Source organism: Mycteria americana, chromosome 1, assembly GCF_035582795.1.
Source record: "Mycteria americana isolate JAX WOST 10 ecotype Jacksonville Zoo and Gardens chromosome 1, USCA_MyAme_1.0, whole genome shotgun sequence".
Classification (NCBI taxonomy): Eukaryota; Metazoa; Chordata; class Aves; order Ciconiiformes; family Ciconiidae; genus Mycteria; species Mycteria americana.
The window spans coordinates 123,579,484-123,606,395 of NC_134365.1; the positions used below are offsets into that span (position 1 = coordinate 123,579,484).

At 40.3% G+C, this 26,912-nt stretch overlaps 1 protein-coding gene across 10 annotated transcripts in view; it reads right to left on the reverse strand.

Annotated features, from left to right (window-relative positions):
• Nucleotides 1-13,419: 13,419 nt before the first annotated feature.
• PRDM15 (PR/SET domain 15) overlaps nt 13,420-26,912 on the reverse strand; it is a 43,185-nt gene continuing 29,692 nt past the window's right edge. For 4 of the 10 annotated variants that reach the window (XM_075518997.1, XM_075519014.1, XM_075519025.1 and 1 more), the window contains exons 18-26: nt 26,313-26,476; nt 25,771-25,850; nt 25,046-25,165; nt 24,186-24,317; nt 23,593-23,676; nt 23,220-23,395; nt 21,961-22,041; nt 21,370-21,582; nt 13,422-20,259 (exon numbers count right to left, since the gene is read on the reverse strand). In XM_075518997.1, the coding sequence (XP_075375112.1) occupies nt 19,783-20,259; nt 21,370-21,582; nt 21,961-22,041; nt 23,220-23,395; nt 23,593-23,676; nt 24,186-24,317; nt 25,046-25,165; nt 25,771-25,850; nt 26,313-26,476 (1,527 nt within the window). In that variant the 3' untranslated portion in view covers nt 13,422-19,782. Of the gene's footprint in view, nt 20,260-21,369; nt 21,583-21,960; nt 22,042-23,219; nt 23,396-23,592; nt 23,677-24,185; nt 24,318-25,045; nt 25,166-25,770; nt 25,851-26,312; nt 26,477-26,912 lie in introns of all 10 variants that reach the window. The other 6 variants (XM_075519043.1, XM_075519070.1, XM_075519033.1 and 3 more) reach the window with 3 other exon arrangements.

Here is a 26,912-nt window from a genome sequence, read left to right on the forward strand (position 1 = left end):
CATACTATACATACTATTACAAAGATACAGCATCATGTGACATTTAAGCCCACAAATATCCATGCCAAAGCCAGACTATTTGTCAGTAATCAGAATTCTTCAAGACATATTGGTCATGTGTGTCTCTTACAAAAATTTCAGTTTTGAATCAGCAGAGAGCACGCTGCTATACTTTCCACCCTCGTGTCAAAGTTTTTGACTCCACATGTATGCTTGTACAGTAGAATAGAGGTAATATTCATTACTATTGCTGTTGCCCCCCCGTCACAGAACTCCAGCAATCTTCACGGTCTCTGGAGAACCAGGAGAACAAGATGGGATAGTGAATACATGTCAACTGATGTCAACTGTACATCTCCAAGAACTCTGCTTACTGACCTCTTTTTTTTTTTTATTGTCACATTTTCTATCTTTACATACACATTCACATAGTGGTTAACTGCAAGCAATCAGCTATCCACCAAACAATCTTTGCATATAAATAGCTATGTCCTTAGATCTCTTGAGCTCAGGAACAGTCTGGTACTGTGGACACAGTGCCAGTTTTAACAGCACAAGTAGAAAGCTCTGGCTATTGACATGTGACAAATAAGGGGAAAATCCCTAGTAGGTTAATGTATTGGTGTAAATGAAGCTAGAGAACTACTTTCAGGAGAAAACTTCAGACAGACGTGAAGGAATAGCCTATCCTCTCATGTAAGGAGAAGCAGCCATGAGTCTCTCTCAGCTACCTAACAAAGATAACAGCTATGCAGAAAGCTACCTTTCTAAACAGGTGAAATAATAGCCTGGACCAAATCAAAGACTCCTAAGAATCAAGAGGACTAAATTCAAATTCAAGAGCAAGAGATAGGGAAAGATAAAAATAATCTTTTGTGGATGATGCATGATAAGAGTAATCAAGTGAATCAAACTCAGTGACAGGTTGGATACCTTTAGGTCTCAGAAATTAATACATAAAATTAATTTAACAAAAAGGATTTGCCTAGTTCATTTAACCAAGTAGGTGCATTGTGAGTTCCGTTTCTACTATCCATCAGGACATTCTTTCAAGCAGAACAAGAATGTAATAGCCTTGATAGCAACCCACATCCACTCCAACGGGTAGAATATAGGCAACTTCCTGGAAACAAGTTCTGAGATCCAGATTGACATGCTTAGTAAAGGGACAGAACTCTAAACTCCTTATTAAAAGACAAAGGAAATCCTAAAACCTCACCTTGCTTACAATGAGGAAACAGGATTGTCAGTGTCTCTTTCACCTCTACTGTGTACAGGATACTTCTGATCAGGAGGGGCCATAGAAAGAGAACAAGCTCCCATGCCTAGATCAGAAGCTAGAGGACTGATTATTCTTCTAGTGCAACATGAAGATTTCTGTCTCTGTTTAACCCCAGATTGAAAATGTGATATACAGGACATCAGATTGAATCTCCCTCTTACATCCTACGTGAACTCTGCCAGAGCCCTGAGCATACCAAGACCCTGGTTGCACTGACCAGCCTGTAGCCATCTTTCTCTGCAATCCTCCTCTGCAGCCAGTTCCACCCCACACATCTAAGAGATTAGTTGCCTGTGTTTGAGGTCTGCTCTAATATGGTGATGCTGTTCAAACTTCCATCACACTTCTGTGAAAACAGCTAAGCTGTGAGAAAGAGCAGTAAAGAGCCTCATCGGGGGCCTCCCCTCACACACCCTGTGCTCTCTGGCTTGGGAGCTGCAGTTACCCACCCCATAGGGAGGTACGCTGTGCAGTCCCTTGCACCTCACTGGCCCTGCTTCTGACTTGCTATCTGGACTTCTTGGCTTGACCTGAGACCTGTCTTGTCACAGTGGACTTGGCTGGTGATCACTGGGCTGTGGCTGACCCTGGCTAGCACCACCAGACGTTGGTCTGTTCTTCTTTTTCAGGATCTGTGAGACTGCACCCTGTCAGTGAGGTCCCCGCCTGCCTGCCTGTCACCCTTAACCCCCAGTTTGCCTTCCCTTGCAGAGCAGCCCACTCTTGCTGTGCCCTCACAAATTCAAACCACCTGAGACACCAGCTAGTATACTGAAGGTCCCTGGAAAAGACTGATCACTTTCTGTCTGTTGTCCCAGTTACATGACAACTGCTTCCTCACAGAGATGAGACCTTACCAGCCTGTGCTCGCTTGTTAAGTTTAGGGGTGTGAATGAAAAGTTGTCTTTCACTGCCTGGACATTATGATTCTGCATGTCACTTTCAAGTGTATAGCACCACCCTGAATGTCAAGATCACAGACTACAACAGACCCTGTAAAACCCAGGACTTATTCTTTTGTTCCAAGGCAGGATCTTATACCTTGGTCTCAAAAGAGGTCTTCTCAGTTCCCCAGTGATAGACAACCTCCATAATTTCAACAGGCAACTGCTACAGTATTTTAAAATACCCTATTAAAATGGCTTTCCTAACTTACAACTTGCACCTCTCTTGTTACAACTGAAGCGCGTTACTTCTCATCCTTTCTAGCACAGACATGGAGAACAGATGATTTCACTGTTCCTAACAGCAGGGCATTTCTTAAACATATTTGAAGACATACCGTATTCCTTTTCTTCTGCATTTCCCTTTTCCCCATTCTGTTAGTTAGGCTATACAGTCCGAGGAGTCCCTTCACCTGTCCTAATGGGCTATATTTTCTAAAGCTATGATCACACCGATGTGTGATTTTTGTTCCTCTAAGGCTTACAGATTCTACACTATCAGGTCACTGGAGTGAGTTCCCCAGCCAAAAAACAGTGCATCTGTCAGCTAATCTCAACAGGGAAAAGGAACAAAATGATGTCGCCTTACATCTGCTGACAGGATTTTGTCATCATTGCAGTGAATAGTTAACCCAAAAAGTAACCTTAACCCATAAATCGAAAAGACACATATATGAGGGGGTTCACCAAGAGGATTCCAAACAATCCTGGACTTTATTGACACATTTTACAAGACATAGCCAAACTGACTGATTTAAAGCAAGCACAGTATGATCTGTTTCAGGACCAGAGTCCCACAAGTTGTCTCATTATTCTTCAGCAGAAAGTCTTTTCTTCTGGAGAGGTTCTGCTCATACATTTTGTAGGTCTGGAGCTGAATGGCATGCACATCAAATGGCAGTCCATAGTTTAGCCCTTACTCAAACAATCAAGGCATCTGCTATGAAAGACTGTCAATGGAATGTGGCTTCTACAATACAGCCAAGGGCAGAACATCACGTTTGAAGCCATGACAATAATTTTAACAGAAGAGGTAGCTATCAATATAAAGAATGCATTAAAACTGCTCTTTCTCACCACAGAGTTGAGAAAAACTAGGATGGCAATAAGTGTGCTTCCTCTGATTTGAAGGGAACAGATAAGGGAAAGCAAAGAGTAAGCTCACTATGAAAGCTGATTGTGAGAGAGACAGCCCTGATCCTGAGTGATAGAATACAAGTGACAAGCCTGTTTGAATGGTATATGAACTATCAACCACAGGCAGAATTATGAGGAAACCCAACCCTGTTCAGTACTGGCAATTCTCAACTTAGACTAATTGGGAGTTGAGGGTGTTCAACCCCATGGATGATAGGAAATATTCTACTTAAATCATGGTGCCTGTAAAATAGAAATGTTTCTGCAACTATTTAAGACAGATGAAAAAAATATCTGAAGATCTCTCACAAGTTCCTATGCAATATGTAGCACTAAGGGAATTTCATAAGAAACACTGCAGTGAAATACTCTTTGAAATAGAGGGGGTTTTATATGAACTACCTTTCCAGTGACAATAAACAGCTTTCTTCTGATCTGTAACAGTTTCTTCCTCAGTAGCATAGGCATGAATAGCAACATGTTGATAAAACCACACTGGGTTATTAGAGGTAACCTAAAAACAAAATAGAAGCATGGAGAAGACAAGATAGTTTTGGCAGGAAATCAACTGACAGGAACATAGAATTAAGTGTTTTTAGAAACCAAACCGACACCAGTAAATATTGCAGTAACATTTAATTAACTCACCCCAACACAGAGACAATTACATCAACTACAAAAATGTAGAACATTCTGCAGTATCCACCACACAAACCAGGTCCTGAATTTTTACCTACCATCTAGTAGTTGAAAAGTCTGTCTGGACTAATTGAGTGAACGCTACCCATTCTTTGGGGCAGGGATGCGTCTGTTAATATATTTCTGTTTATTTATTTCTTTGGTATTTTTTTTACCTTCTCGTCTCCCTTCACTTCTACCTGGTCCTTCTCACAAGAAGGCTGTGAGGGCAGTGCAGGTAATTCCAACAGAAATGGGAAGGCTACACAATAGTTAAACTGAATTAGGTGTTATGGACACAGCACTCCACGAGTCAGTACTTATGTGACAAGGGGGACTAAATCTTAATTAGCCTCTGCCTCACTCTACAAAAATCCACGCCTGCAGAGTGAAAGTAGACTGCATATTGCATTTTCTTCAAGTAACACAGGGTGTCATTCAACTGCATACCGTCACCAGTCGCAATTCAAAGTGTTCCCCTCATTTCCCAATAACTTAACCCCTTAAACTCTCTGTTGCACTGGCACAATTTTCTAAGGCTACACATTGAATTGGTACAAGGAATTGATCTGGCTTTCAACCAAATCAAAACACTGGGGAGAGGAAATGGAAAACAGGTGAAACTCCTTAGACGGATATTGCCACTGCTGATAATGTACAGTTGATTCAAATCTAAACAGTGTTGTTTTGTTTTTAAAAGAAAAATATATAAGTGAAAAAACCTATTTATTTAGTGTTATCTGTTTTTAATCATCCTAATCTTAGTAGAGTGGATTAAACTAAGCTGCTAGGCATTCGGTGTGCAGAACAGAGCATTCACACGAGGAGTTAACGCAGGCAAACTGCTGCATTTCAAATTCATACTCCAATGTATTTCACAATAGCTCCCTCAGGGAGACAAGCCCTTATTTCCTCTGAAGGGCTTGAAACATGATCTGAGAGATCCAAGTGTATATGAAAACAGGCATATTAAGGTGAATCAACTAAAAGTATTGAGCTAGACAGTGATCGAAAGCCTCTTCACCTCTTAATCAGAGTAACCATATGGGTGTTAATCCCATTTTAATTTGTTGGCACCATCTCTTTAAGTGTTTTGCTGGAACTTTTTTTCAATATTTCTTTCTATGTAAATAGGAGAGGAAAGGAGAGAAGTTTTTGGGGCTGTTGCCCGAGTCAGAAGCTTTACCTTTGGGGAAACTGAATCTGACACAGTAGGAGGCACCACAAGAGTTGGGGGAAGCTGTATGGGTGATTTTCAAAGAGAATTATATTCATAACTGTGGGAACATATTTGCAGGAGGGTGGGAAAGGTAAGCAGTTTTCCCTGCCCTCAAAGTTCTCCTCTTTCGCAGTGTGCCCTACCCCACCTCCTGGGTCTAGTCTAGCCTGCCTACTAAGTTGGGAAACATTCTTTTAATTAATAAAATTCACAACATAGTTTGAACTTGAAAAAACACGTATAAAAAGATTTAGCAAAATGCTATGGACTAAAGTACTCCATCAGCCAAAACTGCCCACTTACATAAAAGAAAAATGGAACATGAAATCAATTAATGGAAAGATTTTTCCTCTGTTTTTTGAGCATGTTTTTCAAAAGACTGTGCTTACTGACAGATGCAGCAAAATCAAATTCTGAGGGCTTTGAAGATTTCCTGAACCTCTTCATTTTTAAAATAAATCGGCCAATCATAGCAGTATGTGATTAAAGACTGATTGGTATGTATTAAAAAGCGTTAATAACAAAAATAACTACTGTAAGAAATATATATGTCTCATACTATAAGCTATGAGACACAATGGCAATAAGATTTGTTTGTAACAATAGTTTGTAATCAAACTATGCAAACAATCAAAAGTTATCATAAATAATGCTCTGTATTATATGTTTAGGCTAAAACTTTAAAAAGAAGAGAATGGGGTACTTCCATGCTTAATCCACTAGTAAATAAAAGCCTTTCTTTACAGAGATGTAGTTTCTCACAGATTGACTCAACAACAGAATTACCTCTCTCTAGAAACCTCACTCTCAGATTTTTGTCATTCCTTATTTCATCTAAAGAAAAATTAATGAAAAGAGAGGTATCAAAGCATTATATGAATATAGATATTCTAAATTCAGAGCCAAAAGAGCCAAATGGATATTTCTAGACATTCTGTCCAGTAATAACATACAGATGAGGCGGCACTCACCTTTTATATATGGTATGGCACAAACAATTTGTAAGCTGAAATGTTAAGAGGGAACTGGAAATAACTTTAGACCTAGTAAGGAAAAGGTTAGCAAAACAAAGCATGGGCTATAACCACCATTGGAAAACAAAAGTAATTTCACTCCATCACTGCAGTATATTTACTCAAACATCACACTGATTCTAATTCAACAATGTGATGCATGTGAGGGATACAAGACCTATGTAAAACACCACCAGTCTGACATTCCCTTGCATGGAAATACTTTCATCCTCATTAGTGTTTGTTTATAACCTCAAAAAGCATAGTTTATGTCATTAATTAATTTTGTCACAACTTTGATCTGAAAAAGTCATAGATAATAGAGAACTAGGATTTTGGAGTGATAACCCACAAATCACTGAAAGGCCTAGAGAAACATAAGGAAAAAAGTATCAAAGGCCTTTAAAAAACAAAGTTTTTGTTGTGATTTGTAGTTCAACATTACTAAACCTACATCAGATTTGTCCATATGAGGTTTGCAAAACTGTTTAGTTTTACAGTTTTTCTGATTTCCACAGTACAACGCATTTCAGTTGTTTCTTCTTCACCAATATTTTATTTGTTTTCAGTTATATCATTTAACTCAAATGAAGAAAGAAAATGTCATCTGCAAGGCATCACGCTTGTGGATGCAAAGGTAATGCTCACTAGCCATAAATAACAACTGAGGTTCTGAGGCCAACAGTGACAGAGGAAGTGCTTCCCTGTAATGTCTTATCAATATGAAGCCACTTCTGAGCAGGAATGAACACCTCCAAGAAGCAGAAAAAAAAATTTATAGGCAGCACTATTTATGTTAACATTGTCAAAAAAAGATAGCAACTGCTAATCATCTTGGTTTACTTGATGCAGAAATAGCACAGTCGAAACTGAATGGATAATGATTTTATCTAATACAGGACACCAAAAAGTGGTCAAGATACAAACCATTTTTAGTTGAAACCAATCTTGGCCACATTTGGACATCAGACTTACATGAACAGCCTGTTGCAAATGTCTGATTTCTGTCCCAGTAAAAAAAACACAATCAAAAAAAACCCCCAAAAAACAACAACCAAAAAAACGTTTCCAACTGACCAAGGAAACATCAGATATTCTGTTGCCTTTCTTCAGACAAACAATAAACACTCTGGACCTGTCTACAAACTACCAAGTTCATTAATTTATCATTAAACTGGCTATATTAAAGTTTTGCATATATGCTCTTAAAACACAAGAGAAGTTGCATCTTTGTCAAAAAGATCATTTTAGCCACCACAAAAAGAAAGAAAATTTGAATTCGGGGTCGCAGATGCTGTGCAAATATGTTGTTTACATTTTTGTGAATGCTACCATAATAGTTATCATGTATTGCTTACAAAGATAGTGGGAAACATTGTTCAGAGGTAAGATTGAGCAAAAATTCCCAATAGTGAGTCAAATCCAAAGAATGCTGACGTAAAGCTAGGAAAGGAAAAAAAAAGAGCAATGTCTCAATGTATTTCACTTACATCACAATTCTCCCAATGGCAAACAAACTCCTCCGAAGTCTTTGGTAACTGATGCCAGCTACGGCTGTTCTGCAAACACACTGGCAAATCGTGGTGCAATGCCCGTAACTGAGAGCCTATGAATTTCAGTTTGGTGTGGTAACTGTGAAAATTGACATGTGTTATCAGCTCTCTGGGATCTTTCGCCCCAAATTCACAACTTCTCCACCAGCACCAGTACTGCTCTAAACACAAGAAAGAAGTAACATTTTACAGAACACTGCATGAAATCTGCAACCATGTGCCACAACAGTGAGAATGCCAATAGTACTTACATTTGTAGGAACTTCACAATCTGTAAGTAACCTTAGCAGAGAAGCTGGTAATTGCTATCTACTGATAATGCACTAGATAAAACTTGCAAATCTCTGTGGCAAACAGATTTTCCACTGTCTCACAACTGCAGCAATACTAGAGTGCTTTGTACCTTAAAACACACCTTTTTGCAGAAAGGCACTTTGTAGATTCAACAGGAAAATTTTGTAAAAATAAGTATTTTCTTAGGTATATACTATGACACTTTCCAGCTTAGGTCACAGAGACATTGTTAATGTTGGTACAATTCTACTTTTTTCACCTTTAATTAAAACTCATTCACCTTTAATTAAAATGTCTACACCTGTAATTATACTTGATTACAGTGTTAAGAATAAAGAGCAGGATACACAAGAGCCAAAATAGCTATATTAAAAAGTCTAGTATATTATTGCTATTACATCCACAGAGACTGCCTATAATTTTCTGCAGAATCAGATTTTTTTGTTTTTCCTTTTAAGTACATTTAATACTATTACAAAGATGTAAAATACAGTACCCATCATAAAATAACACCAGTGTATGTATCCAAATAAGGCAAATACCATACAAACAATAAAAGTTTCCATTTTTCTATAAAGATTCATAGAAGTGCTACTTTAAACTTAGAATTCTTAAGCAGCAGGCCAGGTCCCTGAAAGGGAAGAACTCTGCCATTCAAAAACAATTTGCTAAAATCTGTTTTAGACAATTGCACCTGCTGAGGCCCTAATCTTAGAAAAAAAAATCCTCAGCAGAAGTTCTCATAACATCACCTCTCCAGTCTCTTTCCATATTAGTAATAGCTATCAATACAAGCAAATATCCAGGACAATCAGATACAAAGCAAAAAGCAGATATAAGCCCTTGTCTAAGGGCTTCATGCAGCTGGACCTTAGAAAAGCTATGAACATTCATGATGTAGGTGAACTGAAGTCAGCATTATTTCCTAGGCTAGGAATAATCTTCCAAACTGCAATGTGATCTGTGTGACAGACGAGACATAAATGACCTGCTGTTTCCAGGGGGTGCTGTAGGTATTCTTCCAAGTGTTCCGCAATATGATTACAAAATTCCTCCATGGTTTTCCCTACAAAGCAGCATTCTTTCCATTCACATGATAATATCAATTCAGCATTCTTAAATTTGCTTCTGGGGGCCATTGCCTAAAATTTTTAGAAGTACAGAGAAGTTTTAGTTATCATAGTACATTTCTGAAAGTTTCTCTTGTAAATATAGCAGGCTCCTAGATGACATGAACATTTCTTTTTTTCATTTGTTTCTTTTTTTTTTTTAATTACTAGATACATTATTTTAAGAATCTAAGGCCATATTTTGCAAACATTTACACCTTGCCAGAAGCCACAAGTTGTAACATTTTCATTACAACCATGCAGTAAGAGTCCTATGATCACCATCCCAAATATTTGCTGAGGATGCCTTCGTTGTAATTTAACTCCACGACAGTACTGTAAGACCTCTTTCCACATAGAAAGCCAAAGTAACCATTACCAAGAGTGCAATTCCACAGTCACTTTAGCCTGACATCAGTGTGGGCTCCCGCTAAACAGGGCTGGTTCCATCCGCCCCTTCTTGTTCTTCTCAAGATCCAGCTCTGGAATTGGCACAGCCAGCCACTAAACTGATGAGAAAACTGATCCAACTGAAAGCTAATTCTTGGGGGGAATGATAGACAGATAGCTAAATCAGTTTTCTGCTCAACTGGATGCATGTTTGTATCAGTATAAAGGAAGCAACAGGAATATAAACCAAGGAGAAATAGTTCCACTGTTTTTTCATGACTCTGAACAGATATAACAATAGCAAATTTTATTAAAAACTACTGGCCTGTTCTCAGTGGTTTTCCACTCTCCTACTCTTCCCTGGGTTACTAGCTTCAAAGATCTGCCAGTTCAGCTGCTCAGAGGACCACTCCCTAACTTACATTATTCCCAGCAATCTGAATTAGTTTTAAGAGTTTAAACAGCCTCCAAGCAGATCAGCTGATAGATCTCAATCAGCAGCAGACTTTGGAAGGAGGATGGTAACAAGCAGCTAGGAGGAGGTCTTCATTTTCTCATCAACACATACAGATCTGGAAGACAAACTCTGTCCAATACCCTAAAGCATCAGTACAAAAGTCTGACCGTGTCTTCCCTGATGCTCTTACTGACTATTGACTAAAACAGTCAGGCACTGACATAATACTGGAGTAAAAAAAAAGTGTGCGAGTGGAAAAGCACGCACAAATCAGTATGCCAACTCAATGGTGTTAAGCAGACACTGTCAACATAACTGGCAGGATCTTTCTACTTCCGACTACTAAAAATACCAATTTGGAAGCATTCCCCCACGGGCAAGTTAATCACCAGAAAGCTTCTGAGAGAACTGACCATCTTATGTTGCAAGTGGGACTCTTCTCACATTGTAACAGTTTAATCTAAACTGCTACAACCAACCCTTTTATTTCACCAATGCCCCATCTTACTGACCTGAAGCAGGAAATGCTGGCGACCCTAAAGACAGACTGAAAAGTAAGACGACTACCATTTATGCTACACATTAAATAATCCATTGCCAAGTACTTCATTAAAGCTATTCCAGACACAGTATTAATACTACTGGAACAAAATATTTCAGGTTATAATTATTCTAATTGACCAGTGCCGGTATCCACAATATCCTAACAAGCAGACTAGACTAGAGGGAAAAACGACCAGAAGGAAAACTGGGAGTGACCTTGAAATCCTCCCGTCCATAACGACACGGACCCTCAGCGCCTCCCTCTTTCTCCCGCTGTCTCTACGACTCACCTCAGCCGCCCACAGCCCGCCCCCCCCCCGTTGTCTCTACACCCCACCTCAACCGCCTACAGACCCCCCCACTGTCTCTAAGCCCCCACCTCAGCCGCCCTTAGATGCTTACGGCGGGGGGGCGGGCGGGAAAGCCAGCCCTCCCCGGGCAGAGAGGCTCTCCACACGCCTGACCAACGGCACTAACCGGCCCCGGGGCGGGAACGGGGAACGGAGGGGACGCTGCAGAGCGAGACAGGTGAGACCGCGCACCTGCGCCAGCCGCAGGGGCGCGCATGCGCAGAAGCCGTGACCAGCGGGGGGGGCTGGTGGCGCTCTCCCCTCACAGCGCGGAGGAAACGGGCGCGCTAGGGTCGCTGCCGTCCTTCTCCAAGCGACGGCGGAGCGGTGGCTGAGCCAGGCCTTCGGCGCCTGTCGGCCTCGTTGCCGAGCTCCGCGTTTCCACCGCGCTCCCCTTCTGCGGGTGGAGCCGTGGGTTGCCCCGCGGTGATAAAGCCCGTGGTTTTACCTGAGGCCAGAGTCAGTGCGCGTGTGCGGCCCGCCGGTCGTTAACGGCCGCGGCGGTGATCTGTCCCCAGCTTACCCCAGCGCACTGTGCGGAGGCAGCCCCAGAGGTTTATTTCCCTCATTTCAAACCTTCCCCCCCTTAAGATGTTTCCCAAACCCGCGGGGTGCCCCGCGTGTGGCCGGGGCTGTGCGGGCAGGTCCGCGCACCTGCCTGGTGCGGGCGGCTGGGTGTGTGGGGACGTGCCTTCACTGGACTCGATCCGTTTTTGCTTCCTTTTGTGATGCAGGCTAACGAGTCCCCGCAGCTCATGAAGTCCCGCAATTTCAGACGGCCTCGGAGGTGGACAGTGGCATGTCTCGCCATTTCTAGTGCCGGAGCCCAGGCTGAACTGCCAGCTCACGAGCAGGGATGGAGCAGCTGCTGGTGGGAGGCGAACGTCCAGAGGAGAAGGGAAGCAGGCAAGGGGCTGCAAAGGCATTTAGGGTGGTTAAAACACATCTTCCTATGACTGTTGTTGTAGCTACCGCTGAAGAATCCCACTCACCACCGCCCGCCCTCTAATTCTCCCATTTATAGTGCCGTTTAGACTAACCCCCACCGTTTTCAATATCCTTCACACCAAACACAGGCACCTTTAAAGGTAAGAGTGTATTAGCTGGCAATGCATGCCACTGAGAGCTGGAAGTCTTTGTAGTCAAGTGTAGGAGACCACACACATTCAGTTACTGCTTCCGGACTCTGATAAGTGTCCTGTGCAACCACAATTTGTGATTTTTTTGCAAGCATTAATTGATTACAGCAAGTTCTTGCTCTACTCGAATTACTTCTTAAACCACTCTTCATTTTGATAAAATGCTTACACTTAATTTCTAGACACTTTTTAAAGTAGGTAGACTCAGAAATACTGGCTATACTGCGAGAAGACAAAGTAAATTAAGAAGGAAATGCGTATGCTGTATAATTAGAATGACAGCTATCCCTTTACTGACTAGAAATGCTCTCAGAGGTGACCGGATTACTTTAAAACAACAGCAGTAAATAGAGCACTCTTTTCCAAGACTGTTCTGCCAGGAACACCTCATATCTCTATTCAACCCACTTCTTACTTAAATAACCACACAAGTATATCATGCCTGGAGGAAAACTTAGTGCATGTTGGGATTTGCATGTATTTCATGGGAAAAAAAGTAGTGGAAAAGGGAGGAGGGTGAATGAGAAGTAGGTGCATTTGCCTTCAGGACAAAGTTTCTCATTTTTCTCTTTGATTATGCAATCCAAGCTCTTCTCTTTTGCATCTTTAAAAGCGGTGCTTTGTCACTGATTCCACTGTCTCTTCAGCAAGAATCTTGTTTGCGTCAGCATGGACTTCACAGGAGGGCAACAAAGCAACTTTTCTTTACTTTTAAAGACATACACACCCCCAAAAAGAACCTGCTCCTGCCCAAATACCCCCAACCTATGTACCCATATTTACTTTGAAAACCAATCCTGAATTCTGTATGATAACTAGGGCCCTTGGGCACAAGTGCCATCTGTACATCAGTCAGACAAAGGTATTTATTCTTTTGAAAGCTCAGACTAGGGTCTTAGCACAAGCATGGGTGTGGAGAGAAGGGAAGAGGAGCTCACACATGCAGCTGATTTATTTTTTACCTACCCACAACACAGCCAGCGTAACAGATTGAGAGCCATTCTCTTCTATCTCCCTCGCCTTGGCACAACAAGGAACTGGGGTTAGAGCTTCCCCACTCTGTCCTTTAATGAGCTGATTTGATTTTTTTTTTTCATTTTTAATTGTAAAACACCCCTCTCTATTCCAGTGTCATCCCCTCGATGGCATGCCTGTGTCTGCCTTGCATTGCAGGTATCACGTACACAAGAGAGCAGGTCTATTCTGTGCATGAGAAAGGACAGTCGCTCTTGAGAAAACGCTGCCCACAACCTTGCTTTTACTCTTCCCAGAAGTGATGAAACATGGACCTGCTTCATTCTCTTATCATTTGAGCATCTTACCCTTTGGTTTCTGCATGTTGCTGCATATAACACACTGAGCACGTTTTACGTTTTAATTTAATTTATGGTAAACTGAACACACACTTTCCCCTATACAAGTAACAGAATACAGGTTCTGCTAGAAAAAAGCATCTGAACACAATAATCACTAATATTCAGTTAACAGCACTGCATCCACCGCAACTTACCATATGGTTTGGTACAGCAGGCTAAGTATGTGCTCTCCCAGCTTTTTTTTTTAGCTGCACTTCCAATGTATTTCATTGCCTCTCAGCTCTCAGGTCTCTCTTTCTCCTCAGTTTTGAATCTGTTTCTTGACGTTCACTACATGTCAGAGGTACAAGTCTCAGACACACTCACGTTCCTGTGAGCTCTGTGAAAACAGCCAGCTGTGTCGGGAAGAGATACTGAAATGAGCACGTGGCTTGAGGGGAAGGATGGCAGGACTCGGCTGGTATCTGCTCTCATTAACAGCACCCAGCGTGTCAATCCCTACATGAGTAGTTCTGGCAAACGAGCCAGAGCATGTGCCGTCTCCTTCCTTGAGCTAGTGTCACAGCAAGAACCTCAGACCCACGTGGGTAGGAGAAGGGCGGAAATCTGTAGAAAATTAGTATCATTAGTTTCTCCCAATTTTAACTCCTCATTCTGCCATTACTACGCTTCTTTTTTTGTAGCCATTTACATTTTTGCTATGTTTACTGAACACCTTAAAAACTTTTTAGAATTAAAATCTCTAAGTAAACAGAAAAATAAAGGAAAGGACTCAACTGACAGCAAAAAGACATTCGAACTTAAAACCTTTGCTTTAGGTGAAATAAATCCCCAAACTCAGTAGTTTTAATTGCTTTTGGCATCAGCTGCTCTCACAGCCATTGCAACTAATAACCACTTTTCAAAAGTATTAGCAACTAACCAGGCACTGTAACTGGTCAAAACAGCTCACGGATAAGGTGGAAAGAGAATAGCATTACACAACAAATATTGATGAAATCCTGACTCCAGAGGCGAGACTGGAGTCTCCCGGACAAGTCTCACCTTCCCTGCCACTCTCAAAACAGACCCTTTCTGCCCCTTTCAGCTCAGCTGTTGGGAATTTACATTTAGCACCAGTGAGCTTGGACTCTCTAGAAAAGCGACCCAACCTGTCAGCCATCATTAGGCTGTACTGCAGGGGCTCTCTATACCAAATTCCAGTCCGAACTGAACTGTGTGCCTTGTAGCTGGCAGCAGTACACATGCAGAACAGCACTTTAGCACCCAGGAGGGAAGATAAATCCAGAACAGCTTTTTAAAACCATTTTAGGGCAAGAAACATATTTTCCACCCATGGTTATACTGTATGGTGAAGTACCTGTGGCTTTTTACAGTGTTCCAACATTTTTAATCAAGAAAATGTAATGGCTTCTTGCCATATACAGTGCAAATAACATAGTAGCATCTCAGCACTGAAGAACAATCACTCTAAGATGAGTTGAGGACAAACATGATGGAAATACTTTTTTCCTTTCTCCTGTTGCCAACATGACACTTTGGGTTTGCTATAGGGCAAAAGCCCGTATGTGAAAACAGACCTTGGTAACTAATCTCACAGACGCAAGTCACTCAGCTGCACAGCCTGTCTCCAAAACTACTTCGAGCAGAGCTTTGCTGTGCATCGTGGTGTGGATCAGCAGTATCCTCCTCCAGTATGTTTCCTTCTCCCTTTACACCAGATGAGGCCAACAACACAATCACCGTGAAAAGGCATGCCAAAAATACAAAGGGTTAAAGATTTTCCAGCAGGTATGCCTATATCAATAATAAATGTGAGGCCAAAAGTAATTAGAAGCAGTGACATTATTATTACTTTAAATAGCACCAAGGAAATCTCATTACTGAGCAAGGATTCACAAAGCAATACTAACAAAGCTATTTGCCCTACCCATTTTCATGAAGTACCTATAGTTTTTATATGACTGTCATTTGGATGTATGGTATTTTTTCCATTCCTAGTTTTCAAGATGAGACACTCAGGTATCTTTATGTATGCAGAACACTAGCAAATCACTGTGACAAACTGTCAGAAAATTCAGTTCTAGAAATAAATTCAACTGTTACCTGGCTGTTAACTTCCAACAACTTGTGGAACAATAAAAAGGTACAGAAACGTAGCTGGTTAGACTGACAGGAGACTGACTGGTAGGTTTCCGCAAAAATACTCATTTTTCATACTGACACATCTAAAAAGAAAATTTTAATTTTAGAGAGCGTAATAGCACTTGATGCAGTAGGTTTTCCTGAGAGAACTCACCACAGACCATAGCCAAGAAAGACTCAATCTCCTCTGCTTTCTGTTGTTACCCAGTAACAAGCTACAGAATAAATATTTTAGAATGCTACCCCATGTTTCTGTATGTTGTGGGATGCACAAAGTTCTATGAGATAATGATAAAGCTTATTGCCTTTGAAGCAAGCCTATGTGATTTGAAGAAAAAAAATGTTTGATGGATTGATTAAGGAACAGAAAAGAACAACACTGGTAGAGAAAGGGTTCTGTACCTTGATGCTCCTTTACTTCAGAGCCCATGTGCCACAGAGAGCATTCAATTAAATAATAGTCTTAGCAATAAACAATGACAATACACAGAACACTACACAACATCACTCCTTTGGCTCAAAGTAATTCCAGTTCGTTACTGAACAGTTGTTATGCAAAATCTCCAACACATGGCGGAAAACAATAACCTTCGCCTATAGCTGAAAAGGCTAGTAACAAATTGGCAAAGGAAATTTAGATTGCACATCCCTTATGTAGTTTTATTTCTTGTGCAGTTTGAAACAGCATCAGTATAACTTTGGTATTCATCTGAAAAAAGCTTAGTTGGGAGAGCTGCTGGCAGCCACTACTTGTCCAAGGTAAGCTCTGTCTGAAAAGGCATCAATTTCCAATGTCTCCAAACAAAATAATTTGTTTTGACACGTTTCATGTTGCAGCACACCCAAGACACAGTTGTGTACTCATAAGGATGTTAATAACAGTATTAATAATAAAATCACGCTGAGAGATGATGAAGTACCATAGCAATGGTTGCAGGGAAAGTCAAGATCATTTCTAAAACAAGTGCTCTGGGAAGATGAGCTTTTAGAGAACTTTCTATTGCCTGGCCTAGTCAAAGCCTTTCCAGTGGTTATATTTTTTCCTCCTGAAGCAGAAGAATATTTAAGATAATTTTTACAGTAAGAACAACCATTCACTGGAACAACCTCCCCAGGGACATGCTAGAGTCCCTGTCACTGGAGGTTTTAAAGATGCAATTGGATAGGGTGCTAGATAATCTCATCTAGGCTCCCCTTCCCAAAAAGGGCTGGACCAGATGATCTTTCAAGGTCCCTTCCAACCTGGGCTGTTCTACGATTCTATTATTTTGGAGATACTGAGAGACTGAAGAGAGACATTTCTTTTCTCTGTGACCACCAACATGCAAGCATTTATTGTGCGATCATTCCTTTTTAAATCAGCTAGAATCAGTCATTATCAGAAAGGTAAGATGCTAACTTGCCTGGATGGAATTATGCAGGCCAGTTAGTGTGGGAGGGATGCTCAGCAGCATTAGGAGGGCAGAATACCAGAGGATCATGTTAGGATAAAGAGGTTTTGTGAAGTCAGAGAGGTTTCTGTAATGGTCGATTACCTCCATACGCAATTCTTATCAAATAGGCAATTACATGTTAAAATTACTCAGGTTGATTCAATGCATCATGAATGCTACTATCAGTAGTATTAACATAGAGCAGATGTACTCACTCTGCAGCTAAGGCAAAAAACCTCTTCTTCCCCTCTTAAAAGCTTAATCACCATTTACATATGTCTAAATAAAACCCTGATCTTGTAGAAACTCTATATGCAGCACTGTAACCCTCCACGTGTGTATATATATATATATATATACACATAGATAGCTATTTTTAGATGTTAGCCATCTTTTATTTACCATAACAGCTTGACCTAGGACCTCTGCATTTGCTTTCTTTCCCTTTTTTTTTTTTTTTTCCCAAAGTACCCTGCCAAAAGATAACATGCCATTACCAATTAGGTACTAAACACAGGGGGAAAAAAGGTTCAAGTACTTTCAAGTACATAAACAACATATTTCATAAATAACACCTAGCTTCCTCTTGACCAGAGGTTTTGGTGTGAAGGGAAAGCATTTGTGGACAGGGCAGCTGAGGAGAAACTTAACTGGCTCAAGCCACTGGTGAAATAATCCAGGTGATAGAGGGGTATAACACTGTACTTCTCAAGATATTGGAGGCTAATAAAATTACAGGATCTCACAGTGTTGTACGAAAAGGATCTGAGGGAGACTAGGGGGCTAGGGAATGAAACATTCTCTTTCCCATGCCAGTAAAAGATATTTTCTCTTTCTGATATGTATCCTTGTCCCATCAAATATAGGTCCCTCCTGTGCAGACATTTTATAGGCTTGTTGACATTTACAGAAAAGTAGTTCTGCTCCTCCGATACACAAAACCTTTCACCAGAAACCCCTTTCCTATACATGTCCTGTTGCAACTAAGCTTTACACAGAGCCTAGCATAGCAAGCCTCTGGACACGGCAATGGCACCAAGAAAACCGTTGGAGGTTAATTTTAATATCCAGACATTTTATACTTTGGAAGAATTTGTTGTAAAGATTATAAGGCATCCTTTAGGGGTCGAGTAGTCCATGTTAATACAGACTTTCAAAGCTGAAGTCATACCTACTCATACTTTTGCTAACACATAGAACATTTTCATAAATACGATAGGCACAGACAGGATTTTTACAACCATCGCTCTATCTTCACTGTCAAACACAGCAGCTGCTTTATCCTCAGCAAAAACCTTTAGCATGGTTCTGCGGCTCAGTCTGCTGCCCCAAAGGACCTTGTTCTTCAGCCATAGCTGGAAGGACAGATTTGCCTTTCAGGATTCCAGGCAGCAACATTTTTTTTTAGTTTATTCCTTTTTGATATCAGCTGCTTTTTCTCTGTGGGAAAGATACTATCTTCTTGACATGCAAAAGTCCAGACTGCACATCAATGTATGGAGAATAGAATGAAAGTGTAGTATCAGCAATGATGTATTTGACCCAACCCACTATTTATATCGCCAATAGTCATGCAAACCTTGCCCATTATACACTAGGGCATACTGCCTCCATGTGGCAGAATATATTTCAGACATTCTTTTTTCTTCCATTTCACACAATCTTGTGTGGCTATGAATTTTGGAAATAGTTTTGGAAACAGAAGGAATAGAATCCGTACATTATTTCTGTGAGAAAGGGCAATATGGGGATGAAAAAATTAATGTATCATATTGATAACAGTGTTTTTCACACAAATACTCACCAGCAACACACAGTAAAGTACAAAGGCTATATATATATATGTATATATATATAAAAAGAATGCTTTCTCAAATGTTTATTACACGATGAAAGAAGACTAATTGAAAAAAATTCACATCCTGAACTTGATCAAAGGGGACTGATTGCTCTTCAGGCCTATTAGCTAAAAGCGAGATTGAAAGAGCAGTTTTGAAAAATTACATAAAACTGTTATCACATTCTTTTTTCAGTTCTTAACTGGTTTGATTCAAACTTGACTAGAAGACCATAAAAGTTGCTTTAGTATTAGACCAGCTATCTGATTCAAGTAGCACTAACACTGTGTTATGGGTACACGGTTTTTCCCATGACTAAAATGGAAATACTTTGTGAAATCGGTGTATTTTCTTCCACACCATACTCATCCCCACCCCAAAGCCCCAACCTCCACCTACTTTACCAATGTTGTTAGATACAAGACCTAAAGAAGATAGAAAACAAGACAATTATTGTTTTGCCCATTTGTGTCTTTACATTTCAGTCTCTACCAGCTGACCACAAGTACATTCCACCTCACTGTGAACAAGGTCTTCGTATGTAATTTCAAGACTGGAAAGAAGTGACATGGTATGGCTGAAAGGGTTTTGTAAATCACCAGTGCTGTAATATTTAGGATTTCCCTGCTTTGGTTAAGATGTATTATGATGCTCCTGTCAAATCTCAATCTTACTGCACAAAATACACAGTTGCAAGGGGGTGCTAAATTTATGGTGAGGTTTTTTTCCTTTTTTTTAAGACAGTGCAAGGTCTAGAGACTGTGATAATCTCAAGATTAGGGTGTTGCAGGGTGCTATGCCAATTTTAGCTTACATTTCATTGTATAAACATTTTCCCATCTCTGTTTGGTATCCAGCAAACAATCCTATTAGAAATATTCCAAACGTCTGTGTGTTCTTGTCTCTAAGTACTGTCAATTTCAAAACTTTTCAAAGTATAAATTAGTAGCTATACATCTGTTGTTGTTGCTCTGTTTGAACCTGTTGCTGTCCTGACTGCTGTTGCGTTGGCTGTGCCTGGGGCTGCAAGACATCAGTCTGAGGCACTGACCTCCATGTCAGAGGATGCTGTTCCGTTATCTGGTTCCCTAGAGGAGCAATGGAGTTCACCAAGGTGGTCAGGTTTATAAAATGGGCCACAGACTGAGGATTGGCTGCCTCTGGCTGCGGCTGGATCTGAATGTCATTTTGGCGGTTGTGCAGCATGGCGGAACCACTGACAGTGTCAAACGTCACGGTGAGAATCGAGTTGTCCAGCTGTAACTGGCGTTCAGGTGCAGTCAGATGGCCCACAGCCACCGGCTGGAGGTTTGTGAATTGGGTTCCAGCTGCCGTCGTAATGGGCGTAACAGTGATATTTGTCAGCCCAACAGAACTGGAAGGGGCTGTGACATTTGGGTCGCCAAGGGTCACCACCACCTGAGGAAAACCAGAAAGGTATATCAGAAAGGTATCTCCTCAACCTTGTATCTTGCAGCTGACTACCAAATATCAAGAAAGATCACCTGAATGCTGATGGGCTCACATGTTGCTACTGCCAGCAAGAGAAGTCATACACACCGAGGGGAACATAGAAAGCTTGGAATATAACAACTTCCAAACACAGAAATGTCGTGGTTTAGCCCCAGCTGGCAGCTAAGCACCATGCAGCCGCTCGCTCACTCCCCCCCCGGTGGGATGGGGGAGAGAATCAGAAGAGCAAAAGTAAGAAAACTCTTGGGTTGAGATAAGAACAGTTTAATAATTGGAACAAAATAATAGTAATAATAATAATGAATTGTAATGAGAAGGAAAACAACAAGAGAGAGAGAGGAACAAAACCCAAGGGAGGGAAAAAGGGAAAAAAAAAAAAAAGGATACAAGCACTCACCACCCGCCGACCAACGCCCAGCCAGTCCCCAAGCAGCGATCGCTACCCCCCAGCCAACTCCCTCAGTTTATATAGTGGGCATGACATCATATGGTATGGAATAGCCCTTTGGTCAGTTTGGATCAACTATCCTGGCTGTGCCCCCTCCCATTTCTTGTGCACCTGGCAGAGCATGGGAAGCTGAAAAGTCCTTGACCAGTGTAAACACCACTTAGCAACAGCCAAAACATCAGCGTGTTATCAATATTATTCTCATACTAAAATCCAAAACACAGCACCATACCAGCTACTAGGAAGAAAATTAACTCTATCCCAGCCAAAACCAGGACAAGAAATAAGAAGGTAATGGGAGGGAGGCATATGCAACATTCAAAACAAGCAGCCGAATTAACTTTCACACTTTTAGTCACAGCTTCAGCCAGTTAGTGGTATCTGGCAAACAAGGATATGGTAACACCAAAGGAAATGAAAACAAACATGAGATGAGGAGCTTACTGGTCCAACTCCTTGTTTTTTTAAAGTCTCTATTCATATTACCACAATTTATCAAATTAGCTCTAAATGTTCCGATCACTCTTTTGTGTTTGCTATTAAGAAAAAAGAAGGGTTATCCCTCTAAGCAATGCCTGCTACCCATTCACCTTGCTACTGGAGCTCACCTGCTGGATGCTCTGTACAGCTGAATTAGTCTCATCTCCAACATTCCCTGTGAATTCACTTTCCTTCTCTGTGTATTCACTGAAGGCAGGGTCCTCAGGCACTTGAGCTTCCTCCTCCTCACCTGACTTTTGTTTACGTTTCTGGCCACGTTTAGGAGCTTTCATATGCTGTTTCCCTTCTGGTAATTCTCCCTGTTCCAAGGCTAATTCCGGCTGGAGCAACACATTTCCAAACAAAACATTGAGTCATTTGCTTAGTGAAGTTCCATGTAAGAGATTATCACCTGAAGTTGGTTTACTGTCGATTCTCAAGTGAAGACACAAACTTTAGCAAAAACCTTATTTCAGGGAATGAGACCTCACCCTGTAATTACCTCCGTTTTACCAGCACCCATGTTATACAACAAAACAGATCAACAGCTTGCATCTGCTTATACATGTTAAGCTGGGGCTGACTCTCTAAAAAAGCACATTCCTTGCCCATCAGCCTACGCCCAGCTACGTTATGTACCAAAAAAGTGATGTCCCCACCTCACCTTCCAGTAGGCCCGGAACCTAGCTGCCACCAGAATTCTGCAACGACAAATTTACCTGAACAATCCCAATTGAGGAGGCGTCAATGGTAGTCGTCTCTGGCAGCTGCTCTAAATCATCAATCCTCACCGAAAGAATCTGTAGACAAAGATGTATCAGATGGTGAACTGCAGCAGTGCATACCACAGTCAAACAGTACAGCATTGCCCTAATAAGTCCTGTCACAAAGCAAAAATGATGTAATCTAGTATTTTACACATATCATTTAATACAAGGGATTTAACCACAGCTTTTTTTTAAATAACCTTTTGGCATATAATCTTTTCCTTCTCGCTGAAAACCAGCAAAGTTTAAAGACAATAGAAGAATATGTTTATTTTCGTATTCTAGGCAGAACACAACGCACTGGGAAGTGATGAATTCTATAGAAAACAAACAATATGTTTGGAAAAAAATATTATTTTAGCATTTCTATTTATAAACCTATCAGCTGTGTCCTACTCCATTATTTTCAGCTGAATCTATACATCTCATCTTATCAAAGAACAGAGACAAATTGCCCTGGATTGCAGATATGTAGCTGCATTTTTAATCAAAAAATCAATAAACACACCTTTTTTTTTTACTTGCTTCCCAGTCATCATGATAAAAAAATGTTCATGGCAAAGCAATACTAATGATAAATTGGTAGTAAAATAAAAAAAAAAAGCCTCAAAGGGAATGGAGAAGCCTTAGTCAACCTACACAAGAAATACTGAGGAGAAACACAATAGCTATTCAGAAATTTAGAACACAGAAAAAGCCCCACTGGGGTCAGACAAAACATCTCTCTAATCCAGATTCTCTGCAGTCAGCATTCATCTTTAATACTAAGAATAATTTTGTATCATCAGCAGATGCTGCCATCACCTCTCTATTCACCACTTCTTTCAGATCACTTCTGAATACAGAGAACACAATGGGGAAAAAAGAATCAATTATACTCACTAACGGATGAAGACAAAACATGAAAAAACCATACATTTAAGCTGAGGCAGAGAAAGAAAAGGGATTTAAATAATCAGAAGGACTTCATTTTTAGGGACTGACAATCAGATATGTTTACTACTGAAACATAACATAATGAAAGGGCTGATTCAGTTAAGTGCATGCTTAACAGACACTACTTAAAATTGGCCCCAAAAGAACAGGAAAAAGAGAGGGAGAGGAAAAAAGTAATACCTGTCAAGGTGCTGAAGGCCATAAACTTTCTTTAAAAAAAAAAAAAGGTAAAAAAAACCAAGCCACCCCACCATCTACCTGCCAAACTAACTCACCTCTGGATGTTTACGCCTCATATGTCGACTCATGGAAGCTCTGGTAGAAACCTTTGTCCCACACAGCTGACAGCTCTGGGCTTCTACCTTATCATGAGTAAGCTGGATGTGCTTCTGTAGCATGTAATCAGTGACATATTTCTTATCACAGACTGAACATGTCCACTGTTTTCCTACTGGTAGCAGATGGAAAGAAACGGTGTTAGCAACAGCCCTCAAAGATGAGTATCGTATTGTCAGCATCTCAACAAGAGGAACAATTTTATGTTGGTAATATGATGTGTAACACTAGTTCCACGACTGGCAAGCCTAAAGCAAGCCTAGGAACAAAATTAAGATATTGTCTTTGGATCCTGTTTTTTAGAGGATTTACCTGTATGAATCAACTTATGAGTCTCCATCGTATTTCTCTCACTAAACGTCTTGCCACAGAGCTCACACATGAAATCTTTGATTCCTGCATGAAGAACACATTTAGCATCAGAGTGAAAACAGTCTAAGGTATCTGGGACAATTCCAAGTCTCACATTACTAAAAAAAAAAAAAAATAAAATCACAGCCAAACAAGTAGAAGAAGCACAGCTTCACCAGCCATTTTTATCTAAGCCATGCCACTATATCTGGCAGAAAATGAATCCAAGAGAAACTGATGTGGGAGGTAAAATTTTGTTTTGGGAAATGAGAACCTGAAGACTAACTTAAAACAAAACCAACACTCTAGACCTACCCTAGACCAAAACAACCCCTCGTAAAAAAGCAAAATGTGAAACCAGCTAAACTATATATCTTAATCATATAACAAGTGGTCTTGGCTGACGAGAGGACAAAATCTTACTTTTCAAAAAGCAGAATATGCATGGTTTTTTATTAGTGTTCCTCATACTCTCTGACTGTTCTAGATAAGAGTTCTCTCAGGAAGCATTTAACTGATTCAGTGCAACTTTTGTACATCTTTAGAGACCTCACCTGTGTGTCTTTTGTAATGCTTCAGCATGTTGACTTTCTGTGCAAATTTTCGGTGACATTCCTTGCATTCATATTCTTTAATCCCTTTGTGAAGTTTCATGTGGTGACGAAGTGCATGTTTTGTCTTCATTCCTGTGAGACAAAAGGTACAGCATGACAATTAGTCCATTGCTCCCACCTTCAGAGGAGAACTCAAGATGATCATGTTGTTAGCCAAGAGCTCTCAGATTATATTTGCTGCGTGTCCACAATTGCATATTTTTAATTGTTTAGGTAGCAGTGCACATTATCATTATTATTTTAATTCCAGGAAAAAGCCCTGGAAAACATCTGAGTAACTACTGAGGGAGAAGCAAAACAGCAGGGACAAGCAAAGACAAAACATCATTAGAGATGTCTGACTTACTGCCTTCCACTAAAATACCAGTTCAGATTTGTTCAAATTATAACATGAACAATTCAAAAAGTAAAAGCAACTTTGACTCTTAAGGCTCTTACAGAGAGAAATTACTCTATTTCTTAAGCCTGAAAACAGCCTAGAATGAAAAAATTAACTTGAATTCACTTTTGAGTTGAAAATGCACTGGAACTCAGTCAGGCAAGCCCTCTTCAATCTGACAGAAGCAAATTTTATTAAAATCAGTTTTGTCTTACAGGCCACAAAACTAAATTGTATAAAATTAAAGATAGTTTATGTAACCATAAGGCTCCTGATTAATACAGTTTCTACCTCTCAAAAGTGCAGGATTTACAGCACTCCGAGGACTTCCCCAATATTCTAAGAATGGAAGCAGTTTTAATTCAGATATTCACCTGCTATTCAGTATCACAATTAATGGAAAACAAGGCATTAGACATACCTTTGCCACATTCTGCACACAAGTATTCTCGGATATTATCATGGACTCGCATATGTTCTTTTAACATGTCTTTTCTAGCAAATGATTTGCCACATTGCTCACAAGCATGACTTTTTACACCTTAAAAATAAATTTAAAAGACAACATAAACAAAAAAAATGTTAATGAAAAATGTGCATCTCCTAAAAACTGACTAAACTGGTGAATTAGAGGGCAACAGTCCACCTGTGTTGTCAACCACGTCTTTCACACATATTGTAGCCCAAACTAAATTAGAAGACTTCGGAGAGAGAGAAAAGCTAACTTTTTGTGTGAGACCTGAAAAAAAAGGTAAAGCCTGAGGTAGGAAAATACTGAACAGCATGAAATAATAATGAGCTGTTGAAAATGATTTTGCAATAGCAGTTTCCAGCCTGTGTAATGGTGAGAAGGTGGCATGGATAAGAATTTGGGGAAGAACAGAATACAGGATTAGGATTTTTAGCAGGTGAATCCTGCATCATATTAACAAGGAATCTGGATTGTGTGCCTAGACCAAATATTTTCATTAATACTACCTGCTTTAGAAAACCGGTCTACCCTAAAAGCATAAATATAACATTTATCTTATTGTAACTTACAGTAAAAACCCATAACTTATTTTCTCCTGAAAAAAATAAGGCAGGCACTGGCAACAGAAATTTCTTTTTAATATTGATAATAATAAAGAAACACAACATTTTTACCTGTATGTATAAGCTTATGTCTTTCCAGGTTTCCTATACTGTTAAAAATCCTTCCACAGATTTCACATGGATGGATGTATCTGAAACCAAAGAGACCAAAAACTGTGATTCTTTTCTTGAGACAGAGATAGTTTTCAGGCATCTCTGTCAGTAACTGTATTTCATTTGGTAATACTAATTACTATAAAAGTTCCTTGAAACATAAATGCATTTTTAAAATGAGCCTTAAGAAACCCGTAAGTTCGGTGCAAGCTTGGAGCAGTCTGGCATTGCTATATCCTCAAATCATAGTTTTTAAAAAAATATTTACCAAAATAATAGATTTGTACGTTACAAAGCCCAAACTGGGAGGCTGTTGACTAATCATCTGTGTGAAGTGAATCATTAGTGATATATATTTCAAGCTTTTAATAAACATTTTAACACCCATTACACAGTTTTGGATATTTTAGTACAGCCCAATTCTCTAAAAGCATCAGGTGGCAGAGCCACTGTAACTTCAAAAAGATAGCTCCTCTTATCGGTCCAACACGTCATCTTACTTCTGCACGTTAGGATCAGGCAGGTTCTCCCGATGAATGACCATGTGTGCATGGTAAGTTGCCTTCAAGGCAAAACGTCGGTTACAAATGCTACAGCCATAGCCTTTCTCCTTGTGCACGTCCATTATGTGCTTCAGGTACTCCTTCCCTCTGCCGAAAGTCAACTGTGGAATGAGCCAATAGTGAATGAAAGGGGAAAAAAGTCCTCGGGAACAGCAACAATCTAGTAACACCTTACCGGGATCTGGAGTCAGAGCTAGTAGACATAAATATCCTGTATATCACTGGATGAAAAATCTGAAAGCTGGATTTAGGCCTGCACCTCTTTGGCCGTTACAAGCACATTGCTACAGGACATCAGTGAACTCATTTGGAAAACTAGCTTGAGATGGTATCTCTGCTTCTTACACTGCACAAGAGGTAATTATTTTTGCACCGAGGAACAGCCTTGAAGAGAGTCACGTCTAACCTCCACTAGCTCTCAAAGCAAGGAAGCCACAGATGGAAAAAATGTCTTTTGGGCTCTAGGGGCACAGTAAGCTCTAGTCTGCATAGTAAGCTTTGGCACTAGTTCCAGAAGAGTTGGTATTTCTAGGCATC